This window comes from Sciurus carolinensis, chromosome 4, assembly GCF_902686445.1.
Source record: "Sciurus carolinensis chromosome 4, mSciCar1.2, whole genome shotgun sequence".
NCBI classification, from domain to species: domain Eukaryota; kingdom Metazoa; phylum Chordata; class Mammalia; order Rodentia; family Sciuridae; genus Sciurus; species Sciurus carolinensis.
In genome coordinates this window covers 125,330,368-125,351,784 of record NC_062216.1, presented here as the reverse complement: position 1 = coordinate 125,351,784, position 21,417 = coordinate 125,330,368, and the positions used below count along the sequence as shown (strand labels likewise).

The 21,417-nt window shown below is 39.3% G+C and overlaps 1 protein-coding gene across 4 annotated transcripts in view; it reads right to left on the bottom strand.

Annotated features, from left to right (window-relative positions):
* Irak3 (interleukin 1 receptor associated kinase 3) overlaps positions 1-13,471 on the bottom strand; it is a 62,350-nt gene extending 48,879 nt beyond the window's left edge. For 3 of the 4 annotated variants that reach the window (XR_007108440.1, XR_007108439.1, XM_047550727.1), the window contains exon 1: positions 12,999-13,468. Coding sequence is in view for 2 of the 4 variants with exons in the window: in XM_047550727.1 (XP_047406683.1) it covers positions 12,999-13,131 (133 nt within the window). In the remaining 2 variants the exon portion in view is untranslated. Of the gene's footprint in view, positions 1-12,998 lie in introns of all 4 variants that reach the window. The other variant, XM_047550728.1, reaches the window with a different exon arrangement.
* Positions 13,472-21,417: the final 7,946 nt, after the last annotated feature.

Sequence of the window (21,417 nt, the reverse complement as noted above, 5' to 3'; positions counted from 1 at the left end):
TGAATCAAACAACATTACCCTATGTAAATTTATGATTACACAAATGGTATGGCTTGACTCCATGTACAGAGAAACAACATGTATCCCATTTGTTTACAATAAAAAATAAATAAATAAATAAAATCCAATGCTATCTATTATGGTCTAGATTTGAAATGTCCCCCAAAAGCTCCTGTACTTAAAGCTTATGTACTTAAAGGCAAGGCAATATTCAGAGATGAGACTTTTAGGAAATGATTGGATCATGAGGGTTCCAACCTCATCAGTGGATTAATCCATTTGGTGGATTAATAATTTGAATGGACTACTTGGAGGAGGTGGGAACTGTATGCAGGTGGGGCATGGTTGGAGGAAGTGGTCACTAGAGGTGTGCCCTTGGGGAATCCTTCTTCTTCTTGGCCCCTGTCGGGGTACCGCGGACCCCAGCCCTACGATGCGGCCAAGATGGCGCCTGGCAATGTGCCAAGGAAGTGCTGAGAGCAAAACCAGGTACCTCCAGCAGACTAATTCTCTGTGCAACAAGTGGCGTTATTTGAGGAAGTTAATGTGATTGGCCATGGGTCCTCGTGGACACTGCATGCTTGCTATATGCACACTATTATGCTCCATTACTGTCCATGCTTTCTCCTCGTGATCTATAAGCTGATTGGTTGTTGTATGTAATGTAAGGCCGGCGCGGCCAGCCAGAAGTAGCAGATAGCAGAAAATAAAGAACTTGCTCCGATCCGGTGTCGTGTCTCTCTGCGGGCGGGGAGCGCGATAGGCCCCTTCCTCACTCTCTGTTTCCCAGCGGCCATGAGCTGAGCAGCTGTCCTCTGCCATGCCCTCCCACCATGTTCTGTCTCACCTCAGGCCCAAAGAAATGGAGTCAGGTGACCATGGACTGAAACTTCTGAAAACGTGAACCAAAATAAATCTTTCTTCCTCTAAGTGATTCATTTTTCATTTTGGGTTACAGTGGCAAACAGCTGACTAACACATTATCATTATTTATTTTGTTGCTGAAGCAGTTCTAGCTTTGTCTGTTTAGGTTGGCTTTTGTGTTCTGACAAGCCCAATCTTTATTTAAGCACTTTCTCAGTTGCTGGCTCTACAAGGTGCTCAAAGCTCATATTTTTGCATTTCTCCTTCCCCAGCACTGGAATTAACGACTTGCCCAAGGATTCAACGGTGATTAGAAGCTAAGATCCAGGTAACAAATGTGCTTATGGTGGCTAGAGTCCCATTGCTTGGAGGCTCTCAAAGCAAACAGAGTTAGGAAATGAGATGTACACTAATCCACACATCCACATTTCTCTACCTGTATGTATACATGTTACAACCAAGAGTTTATTCTGATAGCTCTGATTCCAATCCAATCCCAGAGGTTCACATTTTAGTTATTCCTTATTTGTAACTTAATTCTTGAACAGTAAGAAATGCTACTCTTATCACTGATGCTATATTTACTTGTTAATTTAATTCCACTACACTTCGTAAAGTACTTTCAGAATTGTTAACCTACCTCCATGAGAAACACATTCACTAAATTAGAGTGTAATGATTCTTTAGTCCTTAGCTTAAAGTCATCCAGTTATGATGCTGTTTCAAAAGTTACTTAGGTTAATTCTTTTCCTCCTCACTCATTTCAGGGTGGGTATAATTTATTTGTAATACAGTTAGCTTCATCTGTTGAAGTTTTTATGCAAGAGTGTTTTAAATTCTTCTTCCACATAGTTTTGCTGTTAAATATTTTTAAGTAATTAAAAGCTAATATCTGACTGGGGATATGGCTCAGTTGGTAGAGTGCTTGCCTTATAACCACAAGGTCTTGGGTTCAATCCCCAGCACTGCAAAAGCTAATATCTGGGTGGGGTCAGGAAAATGTTTCACTAGGATATTAGGTTTTTCATTGCTCAAGATCCATGCATATGACTTGTTTTGGGTCTTGTACAAGTACCTTAAAGTGGTACTGAAAGTGTATGAATTTATGGTGCCCAGAGTTAAAAGGATTCTTCAAGTGAAAATTTATTTCACCTTGCTGCACAGCTTCCAAGTTTTAAAGTGTACTGTAAGGCAAGAGAGGGTGAGAGAAGGCAAATGACAAAAGGGTAGCTTTCTTGTTGCTGTAATAATATTCCCAGATTAGCTCAGTCATCTTTAGTTTTAAGATGTGCTTTTGAGTCATTGATGGTGATGGCAGATTTTCCTAATTGCTTTACCATCCAGAGTCCCTAAAAAATTAAGGATCCCAGATACTGATCTGTGGATGTAATTCAACTATCATGTGAAGTTGATCATGGGGATCCCAGTAAACAACAGTAACTAGTAATGGGAGTTCAGTACCCTTTGCTTCTGCCACACATGAATATAAAAATAACCCTAAAACAGCAAAGAAACCAACTTTGTTGAAGGACTCTCCTATCCACCAATGATATTCTTCAAAGGCTGATGTCCTTTCAACAGATGTTCAGATCTGAGGAAAGCAATTAGCCTCATGGAACTTTCTTCTGTTTAAAGTCTCTTTCAAGGTCCAAAGTTTGTGTAAAGGAGTTGCTGTACAAGTTATAGGATTTTAAATCAAAACATGGAAAGGTAGGCATTTTCTGCTTTAATACAGCAACCTCTTTCCCCAAATTTTCAGTTCTACATGGCTTTGCTTTAATATTCAATTTACTTTGACTTTATGTTCTTGCTGAGGCTCTCAGCACATCCTGAAAGTGGAAAAAGATCACAATCTGAAATCACTACTGTCCCCCATTCTTTGGGCCAAATGTTGATATTGTAGCTACTACCAATTCTCTCCAATATTTCCAATCCCCTACCCCATTACAGAGGATTACATTTTCCTTCTCTGTAAGGTTAGGCATGTGTCTATTCTAGCAGAAATACTAAAGAGTCGAGGCACAATTTCCCAACTCCACCATAACAATGGTAGAAGCCCATGCTGACCTGGGGTTGTCTCAGGATTGAAGAAGCCTAGTATGCTTGTCAGCACATTGGGGACAGATACAAAGGACTCTGAGTGTTCTTCCCAACAGCAAAAGCAAACTTATCCTATGTCAAATTACTAAAATTGTGTTGTTGTTTATTATTGCAGCATAACGTAGTCTGTCCTGACTAATACACACAAAGTTGCATCTTGAATTAATCCAGTCACTTCTTGTATGAGAATAGAGGGAAAGAGACTGGCAACTTTTGTGATTAGATATCAAACAGGAAGGATAAATGAGACTTTGAATTTGATTGCATGTTTAGGCTACAAGGGAAAAAAATCCAGCTACAATAAAATGTCTGATATTATTGATTTGGAATGTCTTTATCCTTCCTCCTTATTTTAAGTTCTGGTAAGATTATATTCATTCCTCATTTCTTTGAAGAGACAGTATTTCATGAAGAGGCAAAAAACTATCCAGATGCCAAATATGTTTTAGATTGTTATCTCTACAAAACAAACAAACAAAAACAGGAGGAGTGTAGAGTAAAAATATTGGTAGAATCTGCTGTGATGCTGTTTAAAACACAGTTGGCCCTCCATATCTGTTGGGTTTACATCTGTGAATTCAACCAGCTATTGATTAAAGATATTCAGAAAAAGATTGTCTATACTGACCAGGTAAAGACTTTGTTTCTTGTCATTATTCCCTAAACAATATTTCTGTAGTCATTTACATTGATTTAGGTATTAAGTCATCTAAGGATGATTTTAACCATGTGGGAGGATGTGGATAGGTTATATGCAAATACTATCCCATTTTATATAAGGGACTTGTGCATCTGTAGATTTTAGGATCTGCATAGGTCCTGTAACCAATCCCCTGTGGATAATGAGATAACTGCAATCCTTTCTGATATATATAGTCTACCTTTTTGGCTGAAACACATTTTTCACGAACACTTTATTTAGCTGTTTCTAGAAACCCTTGAGAGAATACCGTGGATTGGGGTGTTCAAACATGTGCCATTGTCTATGATGAGCCAAGATACAGTAATTGCATACACCAGTGGGGCACGGAGATAGGTCCCTAACTAAAGACAAAGACCCAGGGAAGGCTCTCTACAGGGGTGTTTTCTGGACCCCGAGCCATGATTAAAGCAATGGATATTTCTAAAGGGAGATCAATTCTTAAGGAAGTACCTAAGTCACTATAGCCCCTGTTCTTTGAGCTAAAATTGACATGGTAGACATTACCAATGCTCTCCAATATTTCCAATCCCCTATCCCATTATGGAGGATTATATTTCCCTTCTCTATAAGGTTAGCAATGTGTCTATTCCAGCAGAAACACTGAAGAGTCAAGGCACAATTTACCAGGTTCCCAATCCTGCTGCAGCAGTGGTAAAAGCACATGGTGACATAGGGGTGTCTCATGATTGAAGAAGCCTGGAATGCTGGGCCACTGCATGAGAGACAGATGCACTGGACCCAGTGCTCTTTCCAACAGCAAAAAGCAAACTTATAATATGTCAAACTACTGTAAATATTGTAATATGTGTAAGTATTGCATATGAGACTGGATAGGGTAGACTATCACAGGAAATTTCAGCCGGAAAACCAACAAATAACTCTCAACCCTGTCGATTATCCTGTCTCCCAAGGAGAAAAGACTCCTGTCAAAACAGAGCATGGCTGTGGACCTCTGTGTGCATACAGGAACAAGGGGGCTTAGTGATGGCCCTGAAGCCACAGTAGGACTCTAGGCAAGCCACAGTCCCACTGAACAATCTCAAACTTTCCATCAGTAACTGTTATTTGAAGCCCTCCCACCTACAGGATATACTAAATTTGGTTTATCTTCCTTGGTCTGCTGGTTATAAGAGCATGAACTTTAAAACATCTCCAGTCTTTAGGGCTGGGGGTGTGACTCAGTGGTTGAGCACATGCTTAGCATGTGGGAGGCCCTGGGTTCAATCCCCAGCACCAAGAAACAAAATGAAGCAAAAAAACACTTCTAGTTTTCAAATCTCAAAATTAACATTCCTGTGACAGAACCCTAAATATCAGAAGAATAGTCCCTTTCAGAAAAGGTGAAGTTTAGGTTTCTGTTTTTTCTACTAGAAAATTAAGTGGCAAATATTTACAGAATATTAGGCATAATGTGCCATGTAAATTAATAGTAATGAATATTTACATAGCAGAACAAATTCTGCCTTCTCAAAAATAGATAAAATAATTCCCTCTATACTGTGAATCTCTGGAAAAAACATATTGGCACATGATTTCACAGGAGCCAAAAGGGAAAATGCTTTTGTAGAAAACCGCCGTCAGGAAAGGAACAGGAGGGTGACCAAGACTTAGTGCTAGCCTTGCAACACAGAGATGGGAGCGAGGTTGGCCGAGACTGAGGTATGTCAGACCGAGAACTGCTTCATACACAGTGAAGAGGCTGAGGGAGCAGAGGTGAGCCCTGCGTCCAGAGCAGAGAACAAGCTCCATGAAGTCTCCACGTGGCTTTTCTACTTCCAGGAACATGCTTAGCACCTAGATGTTCAGTACGTATTTTCTGAACGACAGAGACCCTGGGTATTACAAGAATTTAAACTTCATTCTGAAAGCAACCGACCAACCTCAGATTTCTGAAAAGTGATGTCAGTTTTATTTTTTTTTTTTTGAAAGATCCATGTGGTAGCAATAGTCACAGGAATCTCATTTGCAATATTTACACTTAAAAGGTATAAACATTTTATAGTTCACACAATTCTCCCAGTAGGAAAGGAACAGTTTATGACTATTAGGGGAATCTAGATTTAATGTTCTAAATTCCAGAGGGTGTCCATTTTTCTGCATAATTCCATTCCCAATATTTCTTTTTCCTTTGTTAGTTGTGAAGGTCCCTTTTTAAAGCACAGTGGGTCATAACCCTGTGCTCTCGCATCTGGTGATTTGACTGAGGAACTGCTAATGTAAGATGTGATGTTCTCTATTAAGCACATTCCTGAGATTGAGCTGCAGTATGAATGAACAGATGCCAAAGGAGAGTGATTTTACAAAGTTAGATTAGGCAAAGGCATTTTTCTAAAGTAGTTCTCAGTGAGAAACTGATCAGGACTCAGTTAAAATAAATAGTGCCCACATGTATGAATTGCCATCAGGATGAGAGATGAACTACGCTTTCTCTCTAAACTGGCAATTCATGGTGCAACCTTAAAAGCTTTTCTCTGAGGATGATGCAGCATCTGAATTGAAACACCACTAGAGTGTTTTTAGCATCCATAAAATGTATATTCAGTTAGATCAAATTCTATACAACAATAGCTCCAACTTGATGCAACAAAATACAAATTCTTGATATCTTAATTACATTCTCCACTATTTCTAGCTTTTGCCAAACCTTCCTTGCTTTTCCCTTTCAGAATACAGGACTTTGCTTATGCACAGTAGAAAGCAAATAAAAATAAAATGGAAAGTTTCCGACTAGTAGTGTTATAAAGTCAAGAGTATTCTAAATTGTAAAACTAACTTAGAAAAATAAGCTGTAACTCAGCATTATTTAAAAGCATTTTTTAGAAGGCAAATCTGTCGTTGAAAGGCATGTTGGTGTAATACAAACCCAAAAGATGACCTGCTAAGTTGAGAAATGAGTTTATGTGAAGATAATCATTGTTTAATTACTATTAATAGATGCTCAAAGGTCCTTGGAGGCTGTTTTGAGAGTGCAGGACTGTCTAGGTAGTGCTAACCACTGGGGAATTCAGTTGCAGAATCATGTCTCCATATGCAAATATGTTTCTGAAGGGGTTTTTTAGAATATTGCAACACACCCCTATTTGGAATCTGTATTTGCATATGACCATGTGCTAAAACCTCTGGGAAATTAAGATAGTATCTTACAAAGTTTGTTTTTAGATAACAGAAAGATATCTTTCCACAAAGAAATTAGGTAATTTTTTAAAAACAACCTATAAAATTAAAGATATTTTAATTCTAAAAAAGTAAAATAAGACTCAAAAATCTAAGTTGGTTCTAACCCTCACCCCAGACTCTAGGAATGAATACCCTGCAGTGAGTAAATTTTATAAGAAATAATACTTTGCCACATCTAGGCTTAAGTTCATGTGCCATACCTGAATAAGACTCATTCCACAGCCAGGGGTGGGACTAAACATGTACATTTTCTCAGATGTCCCTCTATCTATCTTGCTCTCTAAATCATAGAACCAGGTAAGGACCTAACATAAATACCTCTGGGAGAGAATAAAAGAACAATTCACCTTCAACACTAGCACTTCTGTATGCAACTCAGAAGTTGTAGAAATTCATATCCAGTTGATGATCAATACAATTTTCTCATACATCCTTCCCTTATTTAACTTCTTTATAGCATGTATATAGGTCTGTTGCCTGCACTAAACTGGAAAATCCTTACAAGGAGGAGCCCCAATGTTGCATCTAATACAATGCTTTGTCTAAGATTGTGCCCAAAGAGGTTTTAGACATTAAATAGACATCTGCTCATTCGTTCGTTCATTCAAAATAGAGATTTACCAACTGCATGCTCAATACCAAGTGTAAATTTCAGATGCTAGGAGAGTTACTAAGAAATTAAAAAAAAAAAAGTCCCTGCCCTTGTGAAGCTTATGTTAAGGTGGACAATAAACAAACAGGAAGGAGGTGAGAGAAGACAAAAGTGATAATAGAGAAAAATAAAGTAGGAGAGGAAAGGTATGGAAGAGTATCCATTTTTAAAAGTGGTCAAGGTAGATAATAGTTTTGCAAAATGTTATGCAAGAGGAGAAGCCAGCTCCAACGTTACCTCCAGGAAAAAAATGTCCTTACTTGTTCAAGGAACGGAGGCTAATGTGTTTAAGTCAAGCAAATAAGAGGGAGAAAGGAGCGAGAGAGCCATGAAGAACTTTGGTATTTACCCTGAGTGAGTCAGGAAGCTACCAGAGGTTCTGAATAAAGTACCAATATAATATGCTTTACATGTTTAACAGGCTCAGTGACTGCTGTGTTGAAAAGAGCTTTGAGAAGCACAAAGGCAGCTAGGAGACTATTGAAGTAATCCAAGTGAGAGCTGATGGTCTGGACCCTGTGGCAGGGAGAAGAAGCGGTTAAATTAGTGGATAAGTCCTAAAGGCAGAGTTAAAAGCATCAACTGCTAAGAGACAAGATGTGGTTTGTGAAAGCAAGCAAGAAGCCACAAAAGACTAATATTTTGACCTAAGTAAATAATGGATATGATTTCCCTTAACTAAGATGGGAAAACGTTGGGAGGAGGGGGCATTTCTGGAATGTTAAGTTAGAGATACCGTCAAGTAGACAAATAGATAAAGAAGGCTGACGTTCAAGAAAGAGAGCCAGGCTAAAAATTTGGGAGTTAGTGGTGTATTTTCAAGGTAGTAGGTATAGCAGGCAAACAGAAGAGAAGAGGTGCACAGCCTAAGCCAGGGGCACTCTACGAGATAAAAAGGAATCTGTAAGAAGAAATGAATGTCAGAAAGTATAATGTTCTAGAAGTAAAGAATGTACTTCAAGTGATCAAATAAGAATATTGAGAAATGACCACTGTGTTTTGCTATGTTGAGGAGGAATTTCAAGAGGAGGAGGGGGGATGAAAGCCTGATTGGTGAAGTTTCCAGAAGGAAAAAAGGGACTGGACTATAAATAGCCCTTTCGAGGAATTTTACCATTAAGGGGAACAGAGAAATGAGAGAGTAGCTTAGTGTAGAAGTGAGATCTAAAGAGCGCATTGAAAGATGGGAGAAGTAGTGCAGTAGTAAAAAAAGAATCTATTTTACCTTCAGGGAGGGAAGGGTATCTTTCTCCTCCTTAGATGGGAGCTACACACAATGACTTCCTTCCAAAGTGTACAATATGGAGAGAGGAGGACAGAGTCATTTTCCAGTATAGATACCTAGTTGACATACCTCAGCCCTGGTTAACAGCAACAGTGATAACTCACATAAATAGTACATATCCTTAATAAAATGTGATGAAAATGGTGCTTTACCTCTGAGGTCTTCACCCCCAAATCCATAACCTGTTTATTAATGAGAAAAGCATCAGACCAATCCCAGCTGAAGTACAACCAGTACTCCTCAAAGCTGTCAAGGTCATTAAAAACAAGGGAAGGCTCAGAAATCATCACAGTCAAGAGGAGATGAAGGATACAACTAAATGTAATGTGGCAACCCAGAAGGAATCCTGGAACAAAGAAAGGACATTACGTAAAAAAGAAGGAAGTGCAAATAAAGTATGAACTTCAGTTAATAATGTGTTCATATTGTAACAAAGGTATAATCCTAATGTAAGATGTTAATAATAGGAGAAACTGAGTATAGTGTGAATGTAGAGTATATATGGGAGCTCTTGGCACCAAATTCTAAATTTTTCTGTGCATTTAAAACTATTCTAAAAATAAGAACCATTTAAAAATTAAATCAAAACCAAAAAAACAATGAAGGCTCTAAACTCAATCATTTGAATAGAATCCTAGTCTGCCATTTAGTAAACTGTGATATAATTATTAATAATACATTATTTATTATTAGAGAATAATAAATTTAATAATTATTAAATTTAATAATTACTTATTTAATAATTTAATAATTTAATAATAAATAAATTTATTATTAGAGAATAATAAATTCTCTAATAATCAATTTTCCCATCAATAAACTTGAAACAGGGAAAGTATCTACCTCAGAGAATTTTTGTAATAAGTAAATAAATAATCCATGTCAAATGCTTAGGATAGTGTCTGGCAAATAACAAGCACTTCATAGATGGCAGCTATTGTTATTATTGCTATTATTTTGGAATGTTATTAAATGTTCAAATGTACATCTAAGATTTTACGTAAATTGTTTTAAAGTAATTAACAATAATTTATGCAGTCTTCTTTCCTTTTAGAGGAAGATAATTGAATATCACCCTTTATATAGAGTCTAAAAAATGACATCTCCTTTAATCATTAGTGCTGCAAGGTTTTATAGTGTGAGCTGTTGCAATTTAAGTTAAATATCAATGTATGGATATATATAATAGGAGTTGTCATAAGAGGTTCTGTATATCCATTATTATGTCTATGAAGTAAATAACATTTTCTAATCAGGCCTCTTGCTTTTATTATAAAGCCATAAAGTCATCAACATCAACCTAGTATTATACTGGGATCATACTATTTTTAATAACAATAATTGATGAAGTAATTTGAAGAGTAATGTGTAGAATATTATCAAAGATACAAAGAATTAAGAGAAATAGAAAAGAGTTTGGCCTAACCAATGGTTCCCAAATCAGATTGTGCATCAGATTCATACTCATTTGGCATGCAACAAAAGATCCTGGAACCTCCCCTAAGACTTACTGAACCAGCTGCCCCAAGAGTGAATAGGGCAATTTTCTATTAGAAAGCTGGTACAGGTGATTCCAATGTGTGAGCCACTGGCCTACCTTATCCTGCATGCACTCATCATACCATGGGGGCCACTAGGATCTATTGCTTCTGTCACTGTATCTTGAAGTTCACATCAGAAGAATCATGATCAGCTTGAGAGAGTTTCATCTATTACTATCACAGTTGTTTTCCATTTGAAATTGTGGTCCCTCTGTGCCTTAAGAATTTCACCTGGTCTAAGCATAAAAGTGCACTGTGTGTGTGTGTGTGTGTGTGTGTGTGTGTGTGTGTGAACTGAAAATAGAAACCAGGACCTCTCCTGTGCTGAAGCATGCGCTCTATCACTGAGCTATACCCACTACCCCCAACGCAGCCTTTTGGTTCAGCATTCTATCACTATTACTTCTCCTCTCAAAGGTCAAGTTTTTCCTTCCTGCATTCCATCCCCACTTTCTTCCTCCACTGTACCAATAGGGAAATGCAGCACATTTAATTCAGTTGCCTTGGACACCCTGAACTGGGCAGCCTTCCCTAGTGCTGAATCAATAGTTTGTGAAGCAGCTGATCAGTTTCAGCTATAAGGTTCAGGCAATCAGTAAGCATAACTCCCTGACAGTGAATTACAGCTGGAATGTCAAAGAGTAAACATTTTAGATCCCTCCCCTAGAGAATCAAAGGAACAATGACCAGACTATATGTAAAGGTAGAACCTCAGGCCTATAATGAGTATCAACTCAAGCTCAAGAAGCTAGCCTTCTATCTACAATAATCAGTCCATGACTATTATATGTAGCAGTGAGTCCAGGAAGCCAAATAATTAGCAATTGGCCCCATACTGCCGGAACTTGATTAGTAACTGACAACTTGCTTAATTTCTGCTCCTACTTTCAGTTTAAGACCAACCCAAGAAAGCCAAATATGTACATCTAAACAATCACAGAGGATGCTCGCTCACCTCTAGTTAGCCTGCGTGCAGTTTCCTCATGCCACCAGTCTGCAATCAGACATACCTAAAGCCTTCTGCCTGCCTTTTGTCAAATGTAAGCAATAGTGGCCCTTTCCTTTGCTCTGAATAGACAGCCTTTCTTGTCCTAGATTGAGTCCTCTTCATTTATTTCCATAACTAGGAAAACATGGCTGTATAGTTAAATAGATCACTGAATTGTTTTTGCAAGTCAGAAATGCTGTACTTTAGAGAGGTTGTCAGATGCAGCAGAAAAGAGCACAGCGGAAGGGGGAAGTGTTAGCGTCCCGGTGGTAAGGGCACAAGCCTTGCATCCATTGTCATGGCTCAAGTCCGAGCTCTGCCACTCACAGCTGTGTGAACCTGGGCAAATTACTGAACCAATTTGTACTCCAGTGTCCTTACCTGTTAAAACACTGGTGATGGCGATAGCATCAGACTTACAGGACAACTGGACACCCATTTAAAGCAAGAATATCTAGATTTCAGTGTTGTGGAAGAGAGAGAATCCAGTAAATTGAGCTGCACTTGCTGGAAAGCCACAATGACCAGAGACTGAGTGCTGTCTGCCCCTTTTAAATGGGACATAGGTTTTTACATTTTTACTGTCACCATCAACCTGCTTCCTTCATTTATGATATCTACTTGGCCCTATTCACTACTCCTTCACAAATTCAGTAACTGTAGGAAATCTATAGGTACAAATATATATACCCCATCTCAAAAATCTCTCAAAAATATTTGGTGGAGAAGAGCTCTTATTTCTCAAATGCACATTGAAAATTTTTGCTTTCCAGAAATCAGAGTCAAGTATCTTTTTCTGAGATATTTTACTGAAGGCCATAATTTAAAATTATAGAGCTTAAAATATATGATTTTTATATAACTAGAGGTTATATAAAAATGTAATGGTACAGTTTCAGAAAATGTGGCCACATTGTTTATTTAAAACCAAGAAAACTTCTCTTCATAGATTTTCTACTCTTCTTCGTAAGAAAAATTACTATTTCACACAATGAAAGCTGTTTTGACATAATCACATTTATTTTCAATTAACAATAAATGCGACAGCATGGGGTATCAAATCTAACCCAAATTACCTGTACAAAACAAAGATTTTTGTCTGAAATTATTTCTGATAATTACCCTCAACACTTCCAAAAGGCAGTTGCTCAACTTTTCAATGTCTGCATACAAAGGAGTTTTGAAACCATTTTTTCTAGATTAAAATAGCCATTCCGTAGAATAAACTTTCAGTTCACTAGATTGTTAAATAAGTAAGATATGTTTAAGAGCCAGGATAGTAAATTACAAACAGTAATTAATTTTAGCATTACACTGGGAAGCAAGTTGGAGCCTCGGAAGCGCTGTAAACACCAAAGGGTACACATCTAAAAGTTCTCAAGGTGATTTACTATGAAAGTTCTACTCCGGGTGGACTCTGCAATGACAGGCAGCATACATAAGTTCTTATTTGAAGACCACCGAACCGAAAGGCAGGAATAGTTCGATGCTGCCGTGCGGTATCTTTCCCAAGTTCACTTGATCATGCAGCAAAGACACCCCAAGTTTCTTTGGACGGGAAAGGGAGCGTGTGGGTCTCGGGAGTGCGTGCGAGAAGAAGAGGCGGGTTCGGCCGGGAAGCTCCGGGCCCCGCAGCTCGGCTCCCCGCCCCGTCCCGCCCCGCGCGCGCCGCGCCGGGCCGCACTCACCCAGGCCGCGCCAGCCCAGCGCGCCGTCGCAGCTGTCCAGGACCGCGCACAGCTGGCCCAGCAGCGCGGGCGGCAAGTCGAACAGGAGCGTGTGCGCCGAGAGCGCGCCGCGGACCCCGCAGTTCCCGGCCATGGCGCGGCTGCTCGAGGCGCGTGGGGATGCGGAGCCCCGGCCTCTCCACCGCACCTCGCGCGTTACACAACCGCGGAAATCCTGCTTCCACCACTGTCGCCAAAACCTCTGAACTCGCAGTGCCCGGGCCTCACAAGGGGCGGTCCCCACATGACGCAAAGCGCCGCTCCCCAGAGATGCCCGGGCGGACCTGGGGCCTGGCCGCGGGTTTTCCCTGAGTCTGGCTCTTGGTTGGCTTCCTGTTTTGAAAGGTCCTGTTATTCCTCTGGGTGGAATGTGACTGAAGAGACAAACCAAAAGGAAAGACCAGGACTTCGGGACTCCTTGTGTCCCTACCACCCGCTCTGCCTGCCCTGGGATGGGCTGTCTTCTGGCCTGGATGATTTATGTCTTTTGCGGGGTGGGATAACTGGGGATTTAACCTTGGAGCGCTTTACCACCGAGCTACCTCCCTCAGCCGTTTTAATTTTGAGACAGTGTTTACAGGGTTTCACTAAGTTGCTTAGGGCCTCGCCAAATTGCTGAGGCTGGCTTTGAACTTATGATATTGATCCTCCTGCTTCAGCCTCCGGAGCTGCTGGGATTACAGGCGACCGCCACGACCGTCTTGACGTCTAATAAAAGGTTTATTTCATGTTATTCTGTCGGAAGAGACATGAGTTCATTATGAACACTTAGAAAACCCAGAAAAATTAAAATAATCCCTTGTGACCCCACTTGGCTGAAGACAGCCACTCCCAAGTTTTTTGGCATCTTTTCCTCCCAACTCTTTTACCGAATTTTAAACAGATTGAAAACATGCACGCATAGAGTGACTGCTGGGAAAGACGGATGTAGAGGCCAACAACAGAAAAACTGGAGGCACCAAACAAATCAGAGTAAAATTGTGTTTCAGAAGGCGGCCCCACCTCTACTATTTGGTGTTAGTACATTTTCTTCTCCCTAGGCTTCCATGACGAAACTTTGACCACTTTTTCCTTCCTCAAAGTGTTTCACCGAACCTTCCTTTTGCTTCATCATGGAGTTTAATAAAAAATGCTGCTTTGAAATCTTCTACCGTTTATACCATTAAACCCCGCCATAGGCATGATACAAATGCTACAGACAGAACTACAGAGAGAGAGAAAGAGAGAGGGAAATGCTTCAAAAATGCAAAAATGGTGGGAATTTTTTTTTAAAGATTGGACCAGGAGATGGCCCAGGGCCCATTAACTGAGCTCTATCGCCACCTATTTGAAATATTTCAGGTCTTACTTTGGGAATAGCTCCCCCTAGGGATCAGCAGTGATGATTCCCTAGCAGTTAGTACCCCTACCTGAAGTCCCAAAAGGTAGTATTCCATGAAAACATACTTGAAAATTGGTAAAGCCTGTGCGGTTTGGGCAGGAGTTTCCATCTCCCTTCATCCAAATGATTAGGGTTTTATTGTCAAAGTGTACATGCCTGTGAAATTCCATATCTCTTAAAGGGGCTACCAAACAATTGAGGCAAAATACAATTAGTACTGTATTATGGAAGTCTTGAATTTCTAGAACAGGGGAGGCAAACTCAAATATGCAGAGGAACCAGGAAGTCAATGAGGGTGAGTGTGTTCAGCTTTTTCTTTCACTGTGACAAAATACCTGACTTAACTTGAAAGCAGGATGGGTCATGATTTCAGAGGTTTCAGTACATGGTCTTTTGGCTCCCATTACTTTTGGGCCTATGTCATGGTGGGAGTGTGTGGTGAGAAGGCTGCTCACCTCAAGGTAGCTGGGAAGTAGAAAGAGGAAAAGGCAGGCTCCCCATGACTTAGTTTCCTGCCATTAGGCCCCAGCTCCTAAAGGATCCACCATTGCCCTATAGCACCAGATGCTGGTGAGCAAACCTCTATCATGTGAACCTGTAGGGAACATTAAAGATCCAAAGCATAACAGTGAGGGAAGCAGTCAGAAATGCCTGCTTTGCCAGGTCTAATTCATCAAGAAGCAAGGATTTTAAGTGAAAGCTAGATTGTGTAAAATCTGCATTTCCAGTACTGGCAGTTACCAGACCATGTTCCCGCCCTATCCTAAAACTGCCTTTGAGTTTTCAACTTTATATCATCAGTTACAGCACTCATTAATCTTCCCTGTTGCTGTTCCCCAACAGTTCTCTCCCATCCTGATTCCTCTTCCTCATTTTTTGACTCTCCAGTTCCTGACTTACTGCCACTCTCTGCAATATTATTCCTGTATTACTTCTAGGTGATTTAACGTATATGTAGTATAGTCGACTAACTTTTCACTACCCTAGCTTCTCAGTTCCTTGACTCCTCTCCTCCAGTGACCTTGAGCCCCATTCTATTCTGTTTCACCTACTCATGCCAATGATTACCCCTAGACTTGTCATTATCCATAACTTTATGCTATCTATAACTTCTGTTTCATGATTCTGCTCTGACCACACCTCCTGTATTTCTAGTACTCTGACTTAAACAACCTTTCCCCCTCACCAGGATATTGAATCCAAATCATGCTACCTCTTTTCTGTCCCCACCCTTTTGATGTCTTCACTTTTCTCTTTATCCATAAAGTTCACAGTCAACTATTATAATCACTTCCTTGTAAGTGACCTCTGTTTCCTGGTTCCTCTTTCATTTTGCTGAACTCTCTTGGTAAATCTACCATCTTGATTACATCTAACTTTCCAAGTTTGGTCTCTGTACCCAGGTACAGTGTAGCTATAAAAGACAAAAACAAAAAAAATCGTGCTATTTTTAACTTAATTCTAAATCAAAACCATGACTCTTTCATGCTGCCAAGCAATAATATTATGCACCTTTATTCCATTTATTCTTCTGGTGTCCTTGAATATTATATTACACTTTCTTTTTCCTCCTCAATCCTATCACCTTCCTCTCAATCTCAGGCTCAGCATATAACCTTAAGAATGTTTATTGAGAACACCAATGCATCAGGAAAAAAAAAATTCTACAAGATCTCCCTACCACATTCACCTCTCTACCAGCATGTGTACCAACATATAGTTTCTCCCCTTTTCCTATAGAAAGATGGTCCAGGGGCCCATCTAAGTCTAATTCCTTCACTTGTAAACTCAGTCCTGTTCCTGTCCCTGAATCAGAGGCATCAAGGGCAGCTGTTTCCTTATCTCTACTATTCTATTCCAACAGAATACACATATGATGTCATCAAAAAACATAATTTCTTGATGGTACTGGGAGCCAAACCCAGGGCCTCATACATTGTAGGCAAATGCTTTACCACTGAAACACATTTTTAGCTCCCTTGCTCTCTTTTGGGGTAGAGTTGAATATTCTCATTATACCAATTTTTCTCCTCCTATTGTCTTTTAAGCCCACTGTCCATTGAAAGTGCTGGCTTCAGGTTCAGCCAGGTCCTCATCATTGTAATCAAATACTATGGGATTTTCAGCCCTCATCTTACTTGACCTATCAGCTTTTTTTTGTTGTTTTTGTTTTTGTTTCTTTGTTTTTTGTTTTTTTTTCCTGGTACTGGGGATTGACCCCAGGGGCACTTTACTACTGATCCACATCCCTAGCCCTCTCGTGGTTTGGATGTGAGGTGTACCCCAGAAGCTCACATGTGAGCCAATGCAAGAAGATTTAGAGGTAAATGGGTTATAGTCTTAATCAGTGAATTAATCCCCTGATAGGGATTAACTGAGTGGTAACTGAAGTGGTAGGGTGTGGCTGGAGGAGGTGGGAGTTGGGGCATGACTTTGGGGTATATATTTGTATCTGGCATGTGGATAAAATCCTGATCATTATGTAAGTTATTTCCCTCTGCCACTCTCTTCTGCCATGATGTCCTGCCTCACCTTGAGCCCCAGAAATGGAGCCAGCCTCTCATGGACTGAGACCTCTGAAATCATGATCCCTCAAACTTTTCCTTCTCTACAATTGTTCTGGTCGGGCCGTTTAGTCACAGCAGTGAAAAAGTTGACTAAAACAAGCCCTTTTTAAAATGTTGTGATAGGGTCTTATTAAGTTTCTTAGGGACTCACCAAGTTGCTGAGGCTGGCCTTGAGCTTGCAATCCTTCTGCCTCAGCCTCCCGAGTCATTTGGATTCCAGGAATGCACCAACACAAACACTTTCTTCATCTGACTTCTAGGACATCACATTCTCTTGCATTTTTCACTTACCGTCCACTGCAGATTTCTCTTCTGTTCCTCCTCTCTTCCTGAACTCTTAAATTTGAAACGCCACACAGCTCAATCTCCTGGTTCTATCTACACCAACTCCCTTGGCGATCGCAATCAGTGTCACCTGTATACCAAAGAGAGTCAAATTTATGTGTCTATCCCAGACTTCTCTCTTGAACTCCAGAGACATGTCCAAAATTCAACTCTTGATCCTGTCTCCTGAACCTATTCTTCCCATCTAGGTTAGCAGCAACTCCATCTTTCTAGTTCCAAACTATCGAGTCATCCTTGACTCCTCAATTTCCTTACAGCTCGCGTTTAATCTGCAAGCAAATACTGTATTCAGAATGTATCTAGAACCTGACCACTCTCCCAACTCTGCTTCTCCTGGCTTGAGCCACCTTCCTGTCTTGTCTGGATTTACTATGGTAGTCTCCAAAGAGCAGCTTCCATTCTTGCTTCCTACATCCTTTCTTCCATACTGCACTGGAGCGACCCTTTTAAATCTTAACTAATAATGTCATTCCTCTCTGAAGAAGCCTGCAGTGACTCCTAATCACAGTCAATAAAAGTCTGACTCTTTCAATGAACTGCATTATACCTCCCCTTCTTATTCAGCTCCTTTGCCCTTTACCCTACGAACTTGTTTCCTTGATCTTTTGACCTTAGCTACTCTCTTTCTGCTGCCCCTGAGCATAACCAGAAAAGTCCCACATCAAAGTTTTTGTACTTGCTATTCACTTACCCAGTGTGTTCTTTCCACATGGCTAAGGTCTCCTGTGACTTCAGATTTAAATTTACAGAGATTCATACACTCAGATTTGAGCTGAATTGTTCCAATACATTTATAGCTTGGGGAAATCCTATCATCTTAGACCTCTCTATCTCTCTATCTCTATCTGAATAGGAATATATAGCCACTCAAGTCATTTCTGGGAGCTATTTTGCAACCACATAGAGGTCAATATTAGAATGAAATGAGCCCTGGGAATGGTCTAGTGAGAGGAAAAACTGGGTCCTTGATAAGGTCATTGAGCAGTTCATTAGTTCTGTGCCTGAATCCTATCTTGCTTGTGGACTTAGATGAGCTAAACTCCCTTCTTAAAACAGTTTTATGTTTGCAAGGTTTTCTATACTAAGTATAACCGTCATTTCTTTTTCTTTTTCACTGTGTGAGACATACAATTATATAAATATATCATAATTTATCAATTTTTCTGATGATTGGCACCTTAGTTGTTTCTAGTTTCTGGCTACTGTAAATAATGCTGCTATGCATACTTTTGGGTACGTCTTCTGAAAACCTGAACAGACATCTCTGTTGGGCATCAATTCTACCTACGAATGTAATTGCTGACTCGGAATCTGCAATATATGTTCAGCTTTGGTAGATACTACCAAACAATTTTCCAAAGGGTTTGCTCTATTTTATGCTCACTTTATCAGAGTCAGTTACAAAATTTATGGGACTCACTGCAAAATAAAAATGTGGGAACACTTCTTCAAAAAGCAGGGGGAAAACTCTATTAAAGATATTAAAATATAAAAGTTTTTTTTGAAGTATCTTTACTTGCCATTTTGCTATTAAATGTCATAAAATAAGTAAAGAAAATATAAATAAGTAAAGAAAATATATTTTTAAATTATTAACACAGGTTTTACCATTGATCTTTCTATTGTGCAATGCCAATTTTAAATGCAAATGTAAAGGAGCATTTAACTCATGTGTGTAATCACAAAAATTGCACAATTTGATTCTCATAACATGTGTTCATATGTATTTCATTCTTACAAGAACTGTGGAAAAGCTGCACAAAACTGAATTGTTTTTATTTCACTTTTTGATGTGTGCACATAACAATATCTTCCTTTAGCTTACTGATTAGGATGAACTAAAAAGAAAAAAAAAACTATGCTTGCCTATTTTTTCCTTTCCTTCTATGTCTTCTTTTTTTGGTGTATTGCTTGGCTAGTACAGGAAAGGAACACAAGTGGAAAAGGATATGATAAAATTTCTTTTTTTTAATATTTAAAAAAATTTTTTTAGTTGTAGATGCGCACAATACCTTTATTTATTTTTATGTGGTGCTGAGGATCGAACCCAGTGCCTCACATGTGCCAGGCAGGTGCTCTACCACTGAGCCACAACCCCAGCCCATGATAAGATTTCTTAATCTTTCACATTTCTTAGAACATCACTGGCTTTTTTCTGTATTCCAAGTAAGTCCTGGTTGGTAAGGAGAGTTGGTTTCTGTGGGTTGTCAGCAACCTCCCTCCCTCTCCCTTCACTCAGTTGTCGATGTGCTTTGGGTCTAGCTCAACTCCCATGCATTGTGGTCACATGGAATTTTGTGCACACAGGGCATCCTGAATACCAAAATGCAAATGGTTGGCAGGGGACAATGAATTCACAATGTGTATACCTTTTCTACACATGCTTATGCTATAAGCATCCTCTCAGGCTTCACTTATAAGATACATGGTCCAAGACAAAATTATTAAGAATTTCAAAATGGCAACAGCTGAGCAATAAAACCAATACAAAGTCTTTCTGAGTGCAAGTCCCCATGAAATAGCACAAGTCACTAACTATAAAGTCAGTGTTGTTTAGAGTTCCAGTTAATCCTCAGTCATGCCAACACTTAATATTGTCAATCTTTTCATTTTAATCATTTGGTGGGTTCTTAGGGATATCTCATTTTGATATTTATCTGCATTTCTCTGATCACTGAATCCTTGATTAAGGTAAACATCTTTTTATATGTTTATTAGCCATTTGGTTTCTTGAGTGTGTGGGGAGGGGATGCCTGTTCCAATCTATTGTCCAAGTATTTCTACTTACTGCCTGTTTGTATGTTTGTTTGTTTAGTTGTTTTGATATAAATTTGTAACAATTGTTTTAATACTCTGGGTAGAAGCCTTATGTAGATTAGATGTGTAGTGAATATCTTTCCCTGCTCTATGGATTGCTTTTCACTTTTTTATGTATTTTGGTTATAAGTAGTTCCCACTTTTAATATAGTTTAATTTGCCAGTCTTTTGATTTCAACTCAAATGCTATTTTATATCTGTTTTCAGAAATCTTCACCTTTCTCCAAATTATAAAGATATTCATTCTTCTACAAAATTTTCTTTGTTTTGTCTTTCCCAATTAGATGCACATCTACCTGAAATTTAATTTTTGTAACTGTTAAAGAGTTAAAGGATGGGGCTGGGGATGTAGCTCAGTTGGTAGAGTGCCTGCCTTGCTAGCACAAGGCCCTGGGTTCAATCCCCAGCACCGCAAAAAAAAAAAAAAAAAAAAAAAAAAAAAAAATTAAAGGATGAAACAGGATTGGTAATGGATTGGTAATGCTCTCTTTAAATGATGGATTCCCAGTTCATCTCTAGTTTGTTCTCTAAAATAAATCCTATTATTATGACCATTGAAATGAGTAATATGAATCTAAAATGTTTATAAAATAATAAAAGATAAGGTTCTTTTGTTCTTGTCGTTATGCAAGTCTGTCATTTTGATAAAAAGCTACTGATAGCATTAAGTTTAAGGATTTAATTTTAGAATAGACAGTTCCTCAACTATTCTGAATCTCACTTGCCTTTCGGTCTTTTAGGTGCTTTGGTTAAAACAAAGACTGAGCAATGTGGTTGGATCAAAGTAAATGCATCAAAAATATTTCAAGGTGTTACAGGACTGGGCACTTCTGGGAAACTGAGGCATCATGAAGACACCGCTCTTCAAATACCGATTCTTGCGTTCAAGTCAGAAAGATTTCAGACATGTCACTTGGTAACAGGCAATGAGTTTATTAGAAGAGATGGGAAAGGTAAAGGGGACACTCTCAGGGGAGAGAATGGACCCTCTCAGAGAGGAGTGGAACAGTGTACCTCTCCTGCACTCCAGTTTTATTGAGAATCCCAGAGAAGTTTTCAGAGACTCCCATCAGGTCCATCTCCTGACTTCTTACCACTAGATGACATCAGACTTTCAAGTCCTCACTGCCATGACAACTCTAGGCCCATGCTGACTGCTTCTAATTGGATTCTTAATCATAAATTTTTAGAGATTTTATGGTTAGAAGGAATTATTCTTATCTTCCCCCAATTCCAAGATCTGATCTGTGAAAGGAGTCACAAAAGTCTC